This window comes from Opisthocomus hoazin, chromosome 14 (genome assembly GCF_030867145.1).
Source record: "Opisthocomus hoazin isolate bOpiHoa1 chromosome 14, bOpiHoa1.hap1, whole genome shotgun sequence".
NCBI lineage: Eukaryota > Metazoa > Chordata > Aves > Opisthocomiformes > Opisthocomidae > Opisthocomus > Opisthocomus hoazin.
In genome coordinates this window covers 19,505,909-19,523,759 of record NC_134427.1, presented here as the reverse complement: position 1 = coordinate 19,523,759, position 17,851 = coordinate 19,505,909, and the positions used below count along the sequence as shown (strand labels likewise).

The following is a 17,851-nucleotide window of genomic DNA, read 5'->3' as shown; positions in this document are numbered from 1 at the left end:
AGCTCCAAGTTACCTTCTCTTTCCTGCCTTGAATGTGTAATGTATTTTTGGTACAGAGCAAGTAGCCAGTAGGAAAGCTGTCAAACTGAAAGCGAAGCTGCAGCCAGATCCCCAACTCACAGCAGCGATTTAGAGCTCAGTGGATTTTTTCCATGTCCTGTTGCAGAGAGAAGGGCTGGGGTTTTCAGGGCTTTCTTTAGATGGAAGCAGGCTTGCTGGAGTCTTGAAATGGGAAAAAATTAGGAACATATTGATGGTTTCTGGAAGCTCCCACAGCTTGCCTTTGAGAAGCTGCAGCCCAGAAATACGATGTGATGCGGTGTGACAGGCTGTAAGCATTGTTGTCGTTGCAGGTCATGGAGCGTCTCCGTTGCCCACCAAGCTTTCAGAGGATGCTGTGTCTCAGCCCAGCAGCATGGCTGGAGGAGAAGCTATTGATGGGGCCACTGGCTCCACAGTGGGGCCAAAAACTCCACCCGAAGAAACTTACGCTCCCAGCAAGATACCGGTTAAGAGGAAACCAAGCAGAACTTTCCCCAGAGCCGAGCAGTTTGTGAATCACGTGGGGCCAGCAGAGAACAGCCTCACAAAGAAAGAGCTGCAGGCAAGCCCCAAACCACTGACCGCAGAGGGGGAGAGCAGCCAGGCTGTGAAGCAAGGCGTGAACTATACGATCTCATCAATGAGTAACAAAGAGGAGGACATCGGCCTCGATCGTGAACACTTCAAGAACCTGAAGAACTTCTGGGAGAAGGGAGCAGACTCTGTGACGGTGGGAAGCGTGGTGGAGGACCCAAGGTGGGTGGAGGCAGACGGTAGGCAGTTCAAGCTGTGCCGCTCGCTTTCCGTGCAGTCTGGGCAAGGCCAAAACGAAGAAAAACCTGGCGTCTTCCCCAAAGCAAGAACCCCCTACAAAAGGACAATAACCTTGTCTTCTAGCGAGGAAGAACCAAGCCATGTGGCCCCTGCAAGGAAGGGCTCAGTTGCCATCGTTCCAAGATCCACTTACGCTAAGAGCAAAGGCGGCCTGGTTACAAGGAACAGCTTGCTGAGTGAAAGCAATGGGAAGCCAACGGTGCCAGAGGAAGAGAAGGTGGCACAGCGCTGCTCCAAGAAATCCAGATTGCCTGTGCGAGCTCCTTCCCTCAAAACCGAGTCGCCTACCAAAGAAGTGTCTGGCAGCACGTTTGAGCCAGAGACGCCTACAGACAAGTTTATCGTGGCAGAAGAGCGCAAGCACACAGCGAATTCCTTGGCAAGCAGGGTGCAGATACGGATCGAGCCTGTGCTTACAGACGGTGAAAACGATGATGAGAAGGAGGAAGGATCTGATTTGGGCACTCATGACAACATGGAGATAAATGGAGAGCTACCTGAGGAAGGAACGTGTGAGTCTTCGGACAAGCCCCGACCCGGTGAACCAGCCGGAGAGAGAGAAGTCGTTCAGGGAACGGACTCAGCTGTTTACTCAGGTACTGAGGGCTGCAGCTGCACCCTGTGAAATCCCAATAGAGAGTCATCCCTAAGCCGGTTTCCTGCTCTGACCCTGCTGCGTTTTGCACATTTTCTGCATTTGCTCATTTTTGTGTTGCAGTTTGTGGTGTGTGTGCAATGTGTTTAGCAAGCAGCTCTGGAAACAAATCTTGGGTAGCACGGTGCAGGTGTAAAAGGGGGCAATGCCATGTTCCCTCGCCTTCCTCCCTGCTGCCAGCCCTCGTGCCTGGCCTGCAAGCACCTCGGCTCGGGCCAGCCCTCCATTTCTTTAGCACTACCTACAACAGGTCGCAGGACCTTACTTTGTTTCACTCGGTGGGAAGACTGTACTTTCTTCAACTGTGGGGATGGAGGAGTTCTTTGTGGTGGGAGGGATAAGTCTGACACAAATAGAAGAAATGAAATGTGAAGCAAAATGTTTAATAAATACATGGGCTGTTAGGCTATGTAACAGCGGTCTCTCAGTGTTTAAATGACGTTTTGGGTCTTTTGGGAATGCACAGGTGAATGCAACCAAAGTGGACAGAACAAGGAGTCTGATCTTTCTGGGGCCTGATACCACGTTCTCCACCATGATGGTGTCAATAGTACCAGCGCTTTATCAGCCTTTTCCTCTGGGTTTGAGGGGCTCTTGTAGTGACTGTTGCTGTGAGCAAAAGTTATTGTTAGTTACAGTTCGTTTTACACGTGGGTTCTGGTTGCCCACAGCTCTGCTGTCTGCCGAGGAAAGACCTAGGGAGCTTCTTACCTCCTTTTTCCAAATTTCCTGTCCTCATGTACCTGGGTAACACCTGATTGAGAGGGTTTGCCATAGACTCACCTGATTTTGATTTTTAACAGTGTCATTTCTTGGCTCATCTCCTACCTCATGTAACATTTCTATGAAAATCCTGAGTTGCACTGCAGGTAATCATAAATGTTTCCTTTCTATACCAGATCGGTCTTACTTTTCTCATTTTTTTTTCCTTATTATTGCTTTTGTTTCAGGATGATATTAGCAGATGGCTGTGTTGCACTGGAAGCTCTTCACAAGTGCTGGTCGGCTTTAGGGACTGGGTTAATCCAATGTTTACATTTCCCATCGTAGTGTGAAGAGTTATGCTCAGGGAGAGACATTAAAGTGCGCTGATGATTTGAAAACAGCCCTGTGCAATGTAACTGCAGTGTGCTCTAAGCAGAGTGAACAAGCCAGGGGAGACACAAGCGCGTTCTTGTTGACACGCTGCCCATTTGTGCTGGTTTATTTACCGTGTTGATTTGGCTTTTCATGTATTCCAGAGGAAGATGGGGATCATGCTTCCGCCGCTCAGGCATTGGCCCGGGCAAATAGCATTAATCTTGCAAAGAGCATGGTGAACATTTACACAACCACAGAGAGTGAGTAACAGCTTTCTTTCTCCTTTTTGGTTTACATTCCCTGAAGGTAATACATGGTGTCTCCCTGGTGTTCTGTGCATGTACCAGGCAAGGAAAATTACATATTGTTTCATCGTCAAATTAGAGAGCTTGTAGTGCCTAAAATTAAATTCAGAGCCAGGAAATTGCAGCTAGATATGTGGTGTATTACTCAGTGCCTTCAGCAAAAAAACCAGGGCTTCAAAGGGTTGGCAAAAGCTGGTACCCCTCTCTCCTCTTCCCCCACGGAGTCCTGTGGGAGCTGCAGTGGGTGAATCAGAGGTGCCAGACCCTTTGTCCAGCGAGTGAGCATGTCCTACGTGCTCCTGCGTGCATCCTACTGTCGCTGGGCTGGCAGTGCCCAGCCTGGGACTCTCACCTTGCCCAGTGCAGACCCCGTTTGCTGGACTGATCTCCCCAGCTGCCAGCTGGGACATGCTTTGTGATGCCAGTTTCTCCCTGAGAAACCAAGAGAAGCTAAGGAGAAGGCAACCAGGAAAGCAGAAGCAAAACTGAAGAAGCTCGTGGCCGAGAAATCTGTCCGTGCCACCAAGAAGCCCAAGAAAGCTGCAGCCGAGGAAGGGGGCCTGAAGGAAGGCAGCAGCAGCCTCTGTGGGCAAGAAAGCTGATAAAAGTCCCCAAAGATGAAAACCGGTGGGCGCAAGACGACAGCTCAGAGCTCGTGTAAAAGCAGAGCAGTAAGGCCAAGGCTTCCAGGATGGAGTGAGAAGGCTGGGAAGGCAGTGCCCGAGGGAGGGTAAAGCTGCTTAGAGGAAGCCATCAAGCCCCTTTAAGTAAGCCTGACCCCTGGTTATGGGAGGGAGGAGAGTCCCTTTCTGGGCCGTGTCGAAGGCAGCCTGTGGTGGGGCGCCCTGTGACTGTGCCCACCCCGTCCGGCAGCCTCGTGCCAAGCGCGTGCCCCAACGTATGGTCCAGCAACGTATGTCACACGGCGTGGTGGCTCGAAGCTTGCCACACGCATTGCCATTCACTGGCGTGGCTTTCACATAGATGACCAAGATTTTAGCCTCCCCCTGTTGAAGCTTATGTAGAGCCACAGATTTCATCCTCAGAAACCCTCCTCTACAGAGTTACGCTTACTTGTTTGCAGTGTAACGAGTAGTCTGTGGAGAGGGCTAGATGTAACGCTTTGCTCATGTTTGGAAATAAAAATAGTAACTATCAAATGAATGGTAAATCATATAAACGATAAATCATGTAAAAGGAAAATGCCAAAGAAGGTCTTCGGCATTTTTAGCACTGAAGAGCGTATCGTCATGGCTAACAGGCTAAACAAGTGTGTATGTGTGCGTGCATGGTTGTGCACATAGACCTGCTGAAAACAAGCTCTTCTGGGATTGAGATAGTCATCTTCAAGGGAGTTATTGAGAGAAGATAATGATAGAACAAAACGGTTTTGTTTAGACATATAAGCAGTCCAGTAACCAACTTTCTAAGTGGAGATGAAGCTTTCTGAGTTTTTCTTTAGATGTGAGGCTCTCATCCACCTCTCTGTCTAGCAGAGTATTTGAGAGGTGTATGCAATGGTGAAATTGTAGGTGTAAACATTTTACAGCTCTTCTGTGCAGGGCACTGTGCTGCAAGGTGAGAACGTGAGCATATTTGGTTTCTTTGACAAGGAGGCAGATCTGTATGGCTTTAGACTAAATTAAATCTACATGGGGAAAGCGGTGCAGACAAGACAGACATCCTGAGGCCAATAAGCAAATGCAATTAGCCACTAGGGGGGGTTGCACACCCCTGGACATCGAACGAAACCCTTGAAAATAGCTGTAAGATGTTAGTTAGTGGGTTTTGTCTTAGGGAGGGTCAGCTCCAATGGCAGATGACAGAGACAGGGCAAGTGGCTGGTACTCCCGTGCCTCCCGCAAGCCTTTCCTCCTTCCTTGTGCCCTTCAACAAAAATGTGACTTTCTTACATTTTCCTGACTCTGACAAGATGTCTTGATGCCTTTTTTTGTTTGTACCTACAGCATACAATAAACCTCATTTGATACCCCATCAGTTTCTTGAGCCTGAAAGAGTCAAAGAGCTGAGCAGATCCTCTCCTCTCCTGTTGTCTGAGGTAGGCTGGATGCCAGAAATGGCTGGAATAATGTTCACAGCATCCCCCGAACAGCAGTTGGTTTTGTGAGGATGTGTCTCCTGGACAGTACTGACAGTACTTGCTTTAGAGCATGCCTTGGTTATGTCAGAAATAAAGGAGAAAAGCCTTAAGAAAAAAGCCCCCAATAACCTAGACCAGCCCTTCTGTCCTGGAGGAGTTTTAGTGTTTCCCTCTGTCTCAAACCCCACTGTTCTGTGCCCTTCCCAAGAGCCCAGGCGGTTGCTTGCAGCTCTGTTTGGAGGCAGTTAATGATGACGTTCGCTGCCGGTCGGAGGGAATGCCTCTGGGGAGACTCCCTGCGCTCTCCTCCACTCTCCTAACCCGATCGCTGCTTAATGGGACTCTGCTGAGCTATTGGTTTTTCTCTGTGGTGTTGCAAAGTGCTCGTACAGCAGAGCTTAAAGATGCTTGTTATTTTCTGAGCAGACTGAATCAGACACAGCTTCGGAAATCAGCTTCCAGTTTAACAAGCACAAAAAGACGCCTAGCATTGGCAGCCACTCGTCCGACATGGCATCTGTCTCCTCGGTAGGTATTTAACGCGTGCATCTTGCTGGACAGGGTTTCTCAGTCGAATGCGGTGACACTGCGTTTAGGCTGATGCTGATGATGTGGCCTCCGGAGTATCCTGTTGGTTTCTGCGTGGTACATTATTAAAGGAATGGCAATGATTAATTAATTCCATTAAAGGAGTGTCTCCAGGTACCACCTCAAATTAGAGACCCACCGGGTCACCGTTGGACAAATTCACAGTAAGGGGTGGCCCCTGCGCCGCAGGGTGGATGCTCTGAAGCCTGGCAGCGTGCGGGGGGGGGTGGGGTGGGGAGGCTTTTTCTGGGTGGGGAAATGAGGCATACAGCTATTGCGTGACAGGTTTGTGGTCCAGCTCCGAGAGAGCTGGGACTGCAGACAGGTGCCCTCTGCAAGCTCACCCTTCGCTTTATCAGCGCGTCCGAGGGAATTCAGAGTTGGGCAGCAAAAGCGTGATTTAGAGCTTCCACTTCTAGGGAAAGCTGAAAAGAGCGGAGTGTGTTTAGTTGAGCATTATTAAAAGATTCCTTAGAGACAGTGTTTTGTGCAGGGCTGCTTAAAAGTGTTTGAATTTGCTGTATTACTGTTATGGGTATCTCCAAGGTGTGTATGTGAGATTTAAAGGATATATGTGAAGCAAAGGTGGTAGGGAGAGGTCCTGAATGTAGATGAATATGTTAAAAAAAACCCCAAACTTGAACTTTGGGGCACAAGTTCTTCTAGTCTGGAGAGTCTGGGAGCCATAAATAAGCCTCTTGTGTCCAAGACACAGAGGGGTTCTTGAAAAATCTCACTCAGAATTCTCTGCTGGGGCGAGTATCCTGATGGGATGGTAAAGGCAGCTCCAAGGACTGGGAGGAGATGTTTAGCAGGTTCTTGTAGGTTGTAATAGATTGACATTCAGAACCAGAGGAAGTAGCGGAAGACAGAGAAGAATTGGGTTAATTACTAGGTTTAAGTTTTTTGATAAATGGTCATGACTGTACTGCAGAAAAGTGCCAAGAGGGTCAATTATTTGCTTTATAAACGGCATTAGCTTTTATGTTATCCTGTCAGGAATGATGAGTGAGTGGTGCAATAGAAAATTCTCTCATCTTTCTGGAGCTGTGTTTTGTTTCTTCTTCATCACTTTCTACCAGTGAAGGACAAAGCCTTGAAAAAAGAACCCCAAGGCCTATGGGCAAATGTGGTTTGTTCTGGGAAAGCAAATGACTGTTGGGTGCCTAGCTCCCGGTTTGTACCTGTAGAAACCTCATTTTGCTGTCCCTTTGTTGCAAGTAGATGCACACAGGCTGTCTCGGGGGGGACAGTGGCTCTTCAGGGCAGGGGTTATATCTGTGTCTGTTCTGTACAGATCCATGCACATTGTGAGCCAGCAACAAGATAGCAGTTTTTCCTATATTTCTAGTCTGATATGGTTCTTGCTAGCCTATTTTAAAAACCGATTGACAATTGTGTGACTATACCTACCAGAAACAAGAAGTTCACGTACAGACAGTTCTCTCAATATATTTCTGTCTTATTGATGAGTCTGGGTCAGGATAGTAGCTGTTTGTACTGCAAGTGTGGGGAAAGGGAAGAGACGTGTGTACCCCAACCCCCAGTAATATTTGACTCAGTTTCCCAAAGTTTTGGGAGTTACGGGTGAAAAGTCCTCTGCATTTATTGAGCGTTCAGGTCAATGGTGCTTCTAAGTCCTGGTCTAGGACAGCACATCCCTCTGAGCCCCTTATTCAGGTTCCTCAACCCTTGCTTGTTTGAGCACAGCTGCAGATGTGTACCATTTCTGTGTCAAGGACACAACACTACACCAGGACAGAAACTGCAGGTTATTTCTCTGGGAATGTGCTTTTCAGACTATCATCTTTGTCCAGAAACCAAGTCAGGAGGGTGCCGATTTCATTGGCACTGACCTTGCCCTTCCGCCTGGCAGGTGAGTGGCAGCGTGCTCAGTGTCTACAGCGGCGATTTTGGGAGTGTGGATGCCCAAGGTACTGTGGAGTTTGCTCTAGACTATGACGAGAAGAACCGGGAGTTCCAGGTTCATGTGTCCCAGTGCAAGGACTTGGCTGTCGTGGATGAGAAGAAAGGCAGATCTGACCCGTGAGTGACGCTTTGGTGCCTTGTGACTTCTGCATTGTTGAATTTGGTGTTCTGGAGGATTTTTTTTTTCTTGTGTTTTCTCTTTTTAAATGTCATGGTTTCTTCCTTCCTGCAGACTTCTGGTGCATGCTTACTGCTGGGGCTTTCCTAGCTGATGGTTCTGGAGCCATTGACATCAGTAAATATGTTGCCACAGACTTTAATTTGAACAGATTGAGAAAGCTTTGATCACTACAAAGACAGTTCCTGTTATGATTGGAATATGTTCTCTGTGCGTCCATGTGAACCTTGATCTCCCCATGGTGAACACGCTTTGGTAATAACTCCGGCGATGCAGACACATAGCTATATGAAAAGAAAGTCCGTAAAGAAGTGCTGTTAGGGGCACAGTGGTAGTTGTGCAGAGGTTACTGATCTCTGGTTTGAAAGATGATGAAAAGGAGCTTGGATCTGAACCCTGAGAGGGAGACTTAAAGACATTCCACCTCTTTCCTCCTCTATAATTTCACCCAGATTTTGAGTGCACAGAGATGCTGTAAATATGGACATTTCAGAAAACGGATCTGTGGCCTTGCTGGCTTCTCGTATTGCCTGGACAGCTGCCTGTTCTGAATGTTGGTGGCATCCACCCATCTCCAGTGAGATTTATAACTTCTCATGCAAACCAGGTTAATATCCTAGCAGGTCTGCTAATTAGTTTTGCCTTCAGAGAGTCAACTCCAGGTCTTTTGTTCCCATGTCACCGTTCAGAAATGTTTCCCGCTTATTAGAGCTTGGCAATACGGAACATTATCCAGCTGGAGTTTGGTTTCTTTTCCAGGTACGTTAAAACTTATCTGCTCCCAGACAAAGCTAGAATGGGTAAGAGGAAAACTTCAGTGAAGAAGAGGACAGTGAATCCCATTTACAATGAGGTGTTACGGGTAAGAACAAATATGTGCTCTGAGAACCTGTGTTATTGCAGGCACTCGTAGCAGGTCAGGTCTGGAAAGATCCTGCCTTTGTGGCCAGGCTTCTTCACCTGCCTCCCACCAGCGTTGCACTGCTCTTCCCTCAGGTTTGTGAGGGCAGAGATGTTCAAGGCTGGTGTGCACCCACCTGTGTGGCACCCAAGATTTCTCTGTCAAAACCGCGTAGTGATCTTTGGATGAGATAGGGACCTGCAGCCTGTCCTGTCTGCAGCCAGAGCAAGGGGTGTTCTTCTTTCCTTCCCTGGTACACAGTCACGAGGTGTGGGACTGATAGGAAAGGTCTTCGTTATAAGATCTTACTCATCAAAACCTAGAGTATTACTTAACAGTGTCCAAGACTGAGTTAATAATTCTTGAAAGAATATTTCTTTTGCCCTCTGGTGAACAGAGAGCTAAGTTTCCCTGTGCTCAGCAGAAAAACTTTGTCAGGGTAGTAGTATTGCTGCAGGACAAAAAAAGAGATGTTCAAAGCGGGGCTGGTCCATTAGCGCATCTGTGGACCGCGTTTGAGCATCTGTCTCAGAGCTTATTCAAGCTTTTGAGTAGTTATGTCTGATTGTGAAAGAAACAGAAGAAGAATTTGAATGACCTGACTTCTCTTTCTTCTTCTAGTATAAAATAGAGAAAATGGTATTGCTGATCCAAAAATTAAATCTCTCTGTTTGGCACAATGACCCACTGGGACGTAACAGTTTCTTGGGAGAGATCGAAATAGACTTGGCCAGCTGGGACTGGAGCAACAGGAAACTCAACTGGTACCCACTGAAGCCCCGAGTAAGTGCGTCTCAGCTGCGATGCCGCTTCCTAGCCCAACCCTGCAGCCTGTAGGGGTGGCAGAAGTCCTTCCTGACTCCTCGGAGGTCTTTGGGTGGTGTGGTGGAGCAGAACAGCCTGAGTTGTGCCTAGGGAAGCACAGTAAACCACCCACAAGGCCTGGACACATTAGTGGAGTGTTCAGTGCTCTGAACACAGGCCTTCTCGGGTCGGATTTGGTGACTGATCTGCAGAGACACTTTCCTAAACATGATCTGACACTGATCAACAGAAACTCTGACATGACTTTGCCTCTCTCTCTACTCACATAAAGACTCATCTCTTAAAAATAGACAGCAGAGTACTAGGTGACGCAGTTGAACATGCCTTGAGAGGTAAATATTTAGGTGCCACTTTTTCAAAGCCTGTACAGCTTCCTGCATGGATCTACATCCAGAGGTCCGATCTGAGATCACTTTTCAGAAACTAAGGCCATTTGTCTTTTGGAACTAAGATGCTTAATTCATCGTGTCTGGAAGGGCAGCCTTGCTCTAAATCCTGAGGCTGTTGGTTCTGAGGGACTGAGTTTGGGAACAAAGCCACAAAGAAAGGAGCTGCCCTGAGAACGGGCTGCCCCAGCCATGCAAAATCAGAGTTTGTCCTTCTGTGTGCCTCCACTGAACTCAAAAGCTGTTTGCCTTGCAATGTTTACAACAATCCCTGATTTAGTCAGTCATGACTCCTTCTGTTTCAGAGCCTTTCTGCTGTTAACGGTGTGGACCATCGAGGAGTGATGAATTTATCTATTAAGTACGTCCCTCCAGGAAGCCTAGGTAATGTGTGTTTCATGCATGAAGAAGTATTGCCTGTACTCATGCATGCAACTTTCAGTGCCTCATCTGCCTAAGAGCTGGTTAAAGAGTAATCTCGTTAGAGTGGGACCTTAGATATCAGCAGAAAGGCACAACCAGCAGTGCTTGATAGCCCTGTCTGCAGCCTACATCTGATTTTCACATCTGAATTTATTGGGGAAGTGTTGGGCAGAGAGGAAGGGCTCAACAACCTCAAACTCATCGGCTGTTGCGGGCGCTGTGGGGTGCTGTGACCTGGTAGCAGCAACACACAGCCCCTCTCCCTGTGGGGCAGGCACGAGGTGGGGCTTGCACAGCAGTGCCTTCTCCTTTCCTGTTTCAAGGCAGCACCGGCACGTTGTGTCCGGAGCACTTGGCAGCTGCAAGTGTGATGGGGCTGGTACTAGTGCTGGGGCACCCAGGCAGAACGGTGCAGAGGGGTGTGCAGCTCCCAAGGGAGTGAGTGCACGGAGGAGTCACGCTGCTGCTCCCTCGGGTCACTGGGGAGGAAGCCTGTCATTTTGCTAGCTGTTGTAAGGATCAGCACGACAGTTCTTCTCTTCTGAATGGCAGGTCCCAAGAATCCTCCCTCTGGCGAGGTTCACATCTGGGTCAAAGACGTCAAGGACCTGCTGCAGTTGCGTCCTTCTGGAGTTGACTCCTTTGTGAAATGGTAGGTGCAGGAGCGTGGCCTTGGCTTTGATCCTGGGTCTGTGCCTCCGCAAAGCGGTGTGTTTTACTTCTCTTCTCTCAGGCTCACCTAGCTGTGCCTCCATACTCTAAAGTCTTCGTGCTGCTTTGGGCTCTGTAGGAGAGAATTGCCCTTGTTATTCGCTTGTGGCCAAATTAGGAAAATCCTTGCTGTGATAAAGCTCTTAGAATCATAGAATGGTTTGGGTTGGAAGGGACCTTAAAGATCATCTGGTTCCAACCCCCCTGCCATGAGCAGGGACATCTTCCACCAGACCAGGTTGCTCAGAGCTCCATCCTTGGTCAATCGCTGTCTGCGACTCACTTGGTGGTTTGCCTCAAGAACATCTGGGTGAAAGGAATACGTGGGCCCTGCACCTCGGCCCAGTGCGTTCACGTGAAGTTGTGAATTTTGCCTTGATACAGGCTTGCGTGCAGAGTTTGGGAGTTCGTTAGGGACTTGCCAGAACTGACATTCAGACGGTTGGATCCTGCTTTGATCTTATCCAGAGTTTAGTATGTGCATGTTTTCTGCAGTCTGTAGCATCAGCTCTGCATGTTATATGGGAGAAGGGGCTGCAAGTAGCCCAGAAAAGTAAAAATCTTTTAAGGGGATTTTAAGATTTTTTTTTCAGCACTTTGAAGCACTCACCATGTTTTTTATATATTTTAAATCCTTACAGGGTTCTGCAGAAAGGTTAGCTGCTCAAGAAGCCTAACTGACCATTTTGAAATGCCCTCTTAGGCATCTAAGTGATGAAAATTTATGAAAGTAGAAATATGTGAAAGTAATACCCATTTTTTAATGTAAAATGTCAAAATTGCAAAAAAAAAATTACCAAAAGCAGGAAATTTTAAGCAAGTACCCTCCTTTCTGAAAATGTTTGCTTTTAAAATGGATTTTATTGGCAAAAAAAATTTAGTCTGGAAATTATGAACATTTCCCATTAAATCTACAGAGACCCAATTCCTCCTTGCTTCAGATCTGAGGCTTGTTTAGCCCAAGGAACTTTCTAGGAAGAATTCAAATCTCAGGCGAATTCTACACTACATGCTCTTTTTTTTCTCCTCTCAAAGCTATGTGCTTCCAGACACCAGTAAGAAGAGTTACCAAAAGACCCGAGTCATAAAAAGAGACACAAACCCCGTTTTCAATCACACTATTGTGTATGATGGCTTTCATACGGAGGATCTAAAGGATGCTTGTGTTGAACTGACGGTGTGGGATCACGAAAAACTTACCAACCATTTCCTTGGAGGAATCAGGCTGGGCCTCGGGACAGGTGAGTGATTTCCTTTACATGAAGTGAGTACGGTTGCCGTATTGCTGAGCCACAAGGTGGAACGGGAAGTTGTAGAGCATTTTGCTGTTGGGGAGAAATCAAGGATGGGGAGTCTTGGGGAATGGTGAGAGTCTTGGTACTTGCACCGGGTCTGGGATGGAGGGGGCCCTGGTACCATGGTAGCAATCCTCTATTCTCCCATTTTCTCCCAACATCAGCTACAGGGTTTGGCAAAACTCAGGGTTCTCCTTGGGTCCATCAGAGAGTTTTCCTGCTGTTACAGGAAAACAGGCTGCATTACAAATCAAGGTTACATTGCTGCTCCTCCCAGGGAAGAGCGCTCAGAGGTGAAGACGACTTGAATGCCATGTGGGACAGCACCACCTGGTGACTCTGTCCACATCACCTCCTCCTTTGAAATGCCTTAGTAGCAGGAGTCACTAATATTCAAAAAACAGGGCGCGCTGCTGTGGTACTTGATCTGGCAGGTGATTGGTACTGAGCATACGTCAGCTGGAATTAAATCATGAATTGGAAGAATGGAGTCGTCTGGGTGTAGACTAAGGCATTGTTGTTGTGATTTTGTTTGACTTTTATTTAGACGATACAATGCTGAAAGACCTCAGCAGAGGTGCCATTTGCTCCACTGGGAGACAGTCACTGTCTCTGGAGGTTGTTGCTCCACTGGGAGACAGTCACTGTCTCTGGGGGTTGGTGGCATGAGGCTGCAGTTCAGAGAAAGGCTTAGACCTGTGCTTAGCTGGAAGTGTTTGACTTTCAATGGGATTACTCATCCTTGAAGTCAGGCAAATTCCAATATTTTTGGAAGCCAAAGCTGTAAAGAGCAGATGAGACCATTTCCCATTGTCCAGCTGTCCATCATGGAGGTTTGTCCCTCTCTAAACATCCTAGCCTAGCTTGCAGCATACCCTGTACCTAGGCTTTAACAGGTAAGAGTGTTCATCTTTGTATTTTTGTAAGTGGGATATCTGAGGTTTTCTAAACTATCTACTGTTAAGCGAGAGCGCTCTCTGAGAGAAGAAAGATGGACAGAAGATTTCAGGATGTTGCAATAAAGGAGAACTGTTCCTTGAGGGTGTCAGGAAAAGGCTTGTAATAGCTGGAAGGTCTGCCTTGCAGGTGCTCCTGTGTTTGCTGGATTTGCTTGTGCCTTCTGTTTTCAGTCTCTAACGTGTCACCAGGAGGGTGGTGAACCAGTCAGTGGGAAGTGGCAACAAGAGTAGTCTCATAAGCAAGATGTAAAAACACCAGCCCCAAGATAAGCTGGGATCCAAGTGTAGACCTTTATCTCACTGACAACTAGTTGGCACATGAAAATTTGGTTTAATAATCAACTTGGAATTAATGTACACACTTTTCCGCTATCATGTTTGATTCCTCTACAAGTGAAGTATAGAGCAAGAGAATTTTGACAAATACCCCACCCTGTCCACAAGAAAATCTGTTAAGGGGAAAACCAAGCTTTTTAGACCTTCTTTACCATTCTGAAAGATGCAGAAAGGGCTTGAGCCCAATGTTATTTTCCTTGGCAGGTTTTGTCTGGGGTTCTTGCATTTTGTGGCTTTTACATTGACTTCATTCTGGACTCTGGTGTGAAAAAGAGGTCGTTAGCTGAAGAACAGGAGGGGTTTAAGGTGCGACTTGCTGTCGGCAAGTCAGCACCTTTTATGTTAATACACTGCCTGCAACAGTTACATCCTGTTGGGTATTTTTGCATGGAGTAGAAACTCCTTGTGTAGCTCCCAACGTTGCAGTTTTCTTGTTCTTTACAGGTTCGAGCTACGGCATCTCTGTGGACTGGATGGACTCCACGCAAGAGGAGGTGGCCTTCTGGCAGGAGATGATGTCGGCTGCCGATGAATGGGTTGAGGGATTGCTGCCTCTGCGCTCACTGGCAGGGAGGAAAAAACGGAAATAACCTACCATTTGTGCCGTAAAAATGCTGAACGTGTTCGTTAGAATTAGGAAACTTCCTGCACCGGGGTGACAGAGACCATCCGCGGGGCTGGCAAGTGTCAGGTTAATACGGCAATTGATGGACAGCACGTTGGAGGTGTTAAATCTTAAGGACTAGTTAATTCCCTGAAAGAGGATGTGGAAGATGCCAAACTGATGCTATACTTGATTTCGACCAAGAAGAAACTTCATTTACCTTTTTATTTAATCATTTATCTTTGAGTTCCAGAAAGCTCTGGGAACATTGGCAGAAGGAAAAGGAGATATAGATATTTTTATTTTTTTACTGTTTCTTGTGCCGGTTTGTTTTCTGTGCAGAGATGTAGTTGTACTAAAGCAGCAGCATGGTATTATTCATATTCCTCTGCAAGTGGTACACTTTGTACTCAATGTAGAATTGCTCCAAGTCACCGGCAGCACAGTCTGAGGATGGGAGCTTTGCATTTGTTGCTGGTGATAACACGTCTCTAACATGAGGAAAATTGAGACCCAAGGTGAATCTCAAGAAAGAGAGGACTATTTGAAGCAGAAAACAAGGCAGCCTGGGGAGGATAATAATGAGGAATTCCATATATTAATTTCTTTCTGCTTTAATAGGAAAGAGAGATGCCATGGTCCTGCATCTCATGGGAACTTGCAGCCAGGGGCTGTTCTCTTAGCTTTCCCGCAGGCTTCCTCAGTGACTGCAGGCGCGTTTCTCTGCGAAAGGACAGGTCCAGTGCAATATAAACTAAAGCGCTTGCCCAAATGTAAAATATGGGTACATTGCTAACGGGCCTAATCGCACCTTTGAAATGCCTTCTGTGCAAAACATTTCAGTATGGAATAACGTTGTAGGAAGCGGTCTGGTGTTAGCCTGGCGCAGCGGGTCGGGAAGGAAAGGTCAAAACCACCACGGAAGGCAGGAGACGTTGAGAGCCGGCGGGAGAGGTAAGTGGGGAGGGGACGAAGGTGAAGGGTAGCTGCAGAGCTACGGTCGCCTGGGGCGGTCTCCTGCTCTGCGTACCCCGCTGCCCTTCTGCTCTGCCTTTCCCCTGACGCCCGGCAGCGAGTTGTCCGTGCCCGGAATTTCCCTTTTGCCTTCAGCTTGCGAGAACTTTGCGTCTGGCCCGTTGACCGTGGCAGAGTGGCGTTGCAAACGCCTTTTGAAATGCAGCTTTGTAATTTCTGTTTCGGATGTACATACTGTGATTAAATGGAATGTTTTTCTTTAGTCGTCAGCTGGTCTCCTTGTATCTATTTTTAGCGTGGTCTGAGGAACGAAAAAGCAAGCAAAGGAGGTGTTAAGTTTGATCATGTCAGAATGAACCATTTTTGCCCAAGGGCAAGTGTAACATCATGGAGAAATATTTTCTGTAGCTATCCTACCCTAGATTTTGGCTCTGTGAATATTCTGATATTCTTTAGTGTATTAATTTTATTTAACTCAAGCTCTGCATAAATTTTCAGCTTAGCAAAGATGGCTGTAAGTAAATGAAGGGGAAAACATACACTTAAAACAACAAGACTTTTTCATGAAATGAAGACATTTGGGAGATAATCAGCAGCTTTCATGGGAAAAAAAATAAAGAAAGAAGATGGTTCTGCAATTGGAAAAAGATAAGACTCGGAAATGTGCCAGTCATAGTACTGAAAGCACTAAGAAAGAGTCCATGGAGCAGCAGAGTTAAATAACGACTAGCTAATGAGGGACCTGATTATAGATATATAGCATGTCAGCCCAAAGGTACTTTGTATGGGCTCCAGCCTGCCAGCTTTTATTCACCAAGATTTGGTCATTTATTACCTTTGTGGTATAAAATAACAATACTGGGCCTAAGGTGAGAGTTTTTAAATTACTGTCTTTAGCTGTTTAGGTGCTGAACATGTACCTGTTTATGCATACGTGTGACTTACCTACCACGAGGAGCCCTGCCCGTGGGAGCGATGGCTCGTTGCGGTGAGGTTCCCCGCAGGACTGCTGCTCTCGCCCCCAGCGCTTCCTCGTTCCGCAGGGATAGGAAGGGGAATTTCTGCTGCGGCTGCGAATGCGGTTGGTGACGCCGGGGGCTTCGGCTCGGGCAGGCCGGGGACTCTTCCTGGAGGGTTCAGCTGACTTCCCTCCATCGCAAAAATGGAGTCATCCCGCCGCCTCCTCCTCACGGGCACTGTAGCACGGGCGGTTGTGACGACGTTGCCAAAACTGCTGTTTGCATCAATGGAGCTGGAAACGCTTCTGTTGGTGTTTCAGAAAATTAACATCTCTTTCTCTGGTGGTGCCAGTACAGGGAGAAAAAGGGTGTCGGGGGGCTGGTTTCGTCCCAGCGCAGTCACTTATGTGAACTTGGCCCAGGACTTTGTGAACAGTCTATTTTTGCATTCAGATTCCGTGGAGGATTTTTGTTAATCTTTTGGTGGCTTGTTTGTTTAAATTAAGCCCTGATTAAGTTAAGAGGCTTTCTTCAGCATTTAATAGTTTATCAGAGTGAAAGATTACACTGCCAAGCCACACGCACGTTTGTAATGCAGCTGTATCTGAGGCAGTGACATTTGGCATGCCGTAGCTGTGTCACTGCGCAGAAAGCGCTTTGTCAGAAGAAGATTGAAGGCACTTCTATTGTCAGTGTCATACGGAGGAGTGGAGGAGTTTGTGAGTTAGAAGGTTAGCGGCCTGTTTGTGTGTGGCATATGGTGTTGGCGTTCGTTGTCTGGGAATGCTACAGGTCGCCGAGACTCAGGCCCATGTGCTGATGACAACAGGAGTTGGGCAGTAACTGGTAAAAAAAGGAAAAAACAGATGGAAAGTTTTATGACTGTATTTACTAGTTCACTGTAGAATGGGTTAAGTGAAGTTCCATGAGAAGGTAAGACTCCAGGAGTATAGTAAATGTGTTTTGTGGTTCTCATTTCCCTGAATGTGACCGTGCTGGTACCAGTGGCGCAGTGGGAGCTGGCTGCAGGCACTGAGCGCTTGCTGGAGACAGAAGTGACCCCAGGGACTGAGCAGGCCCATGAAATGCTAGGTTACAGCCTGGGACCCTTGGGCACTGTCCTCTTAACATAAAATACAAACCTGAGTATCTGCAGTAGAGAGCTGCTTTCTGTGCACGTTCTGCATCTGAGAGTGAATGTGCTTCCTTTGAATTGATGCCTTGTTCATATAACTTTTCCTCAGGAACCTTACAGGCAAAAAAAAAAAAAAAAAAGAGAAAAAGGCAGAGTATTGAAATTATATCTTCCCCATCAGGCAAATATAATCTGTGGCCATTCAAAACTGTTCGTATTACAGATATCAGAAACTATCAAAAATAGTTGAGAAGATAACGAAAGAAGAGAAAGAAAGAATTGCTGCATCTTGAACAACAACCAGTGAATGAGTGTCTCACAGGAGATGGAAAAGAAGTGGTTGAATTAATTATCCATTACTAAATATTTGCTCAGCTTTATCCCTCACCAAGGCAGTAAAAAAAAAAAGTACTATGGAGACCGGGGAGAAAATAATGCTGGCTAAATAAACCCATGTGATAACAGGATCTACTGAAATAAGCAATGCTGTATTTTTGCAGGCTTGTTAAATGAAGTCAAAAAATGTATCAGCTGGACCAGTGTATCAAAAACTGAATAAACACACTTCAGTTCCTGATAACTAATCTGAGCGTGTTCAGCACCAGGTTTGGTTGGTTGTTTCAGCTGGCT

At 46.9% G+C, this 17,851-nt stretch overlaps 1 protein-coding gene across 7 annotated transcripts in view; it reads left to right on the top strand.

The window, feature by feature from the left end:
• The window catches only part of LOC104339103 (synaptotagmin-like protein 2), a 41,813-nt gene that overhangs the window by 21,758 nt on the left and 2,204 nt on the right, over positions 1 to 17,851 (top strand). For 5 of the 7 annotated variants that reach the window (XM_075435368.1, XM_075435371.1, XM_075435369.1 and 2 more), the window contains 11 exons: positions 354 to 1,472; positions 2,773 to 2,871; positions 4,884 to 4,975; positions 5,444 to 5,545; positions 7,482 to 7,651; positions 8,472 to 8,574; positions 9,235 to 9,396; positions 10,130 to 10,208; positions 10,800 to 10,899; positions 11,994 to 12,199; positions 13,993 to 15,396. In XM_075435368.1, the coding sequence (XP_075291483.1) occupies positions 354 to 1,472; positions 2,773 to 2,871; positions 4,884 to 4,975; positions 5,444 to 5,545; positions 7,482 to 7,651; positions 8,472 to 8,574; positions 9,235 to 9,396; positions 10,130 to 10,208; positions 10,800 to 10,899; positions 11,994 to 12,199; positions 13,993 to 14,138 (2,378 nt within the window). In that variant the 3' untranslated portion in view covers positions 14,139 to 15,396. Of the gene's footprint in view, positions 1 to 353; positions 1,473 to 2,772; positions 2,872 to 4,883; positions 4,976 to 5,443; positions 5,546 to 7,481; positions 7,652 to 8,471; positions 8,575 to 9,234; positions 9,397 to 10,129; positions 10,209 to 10,799; positions 10,900 to 11,993; positions 12,200 to 13,992; positions 15,397 to 16,024; positions 17,774 to 17,851 lie in introns of those variants that run through there. The other 2 variants (XR_012765493.1, XR_012765494.1) reach the window with 2 other exon arrangements.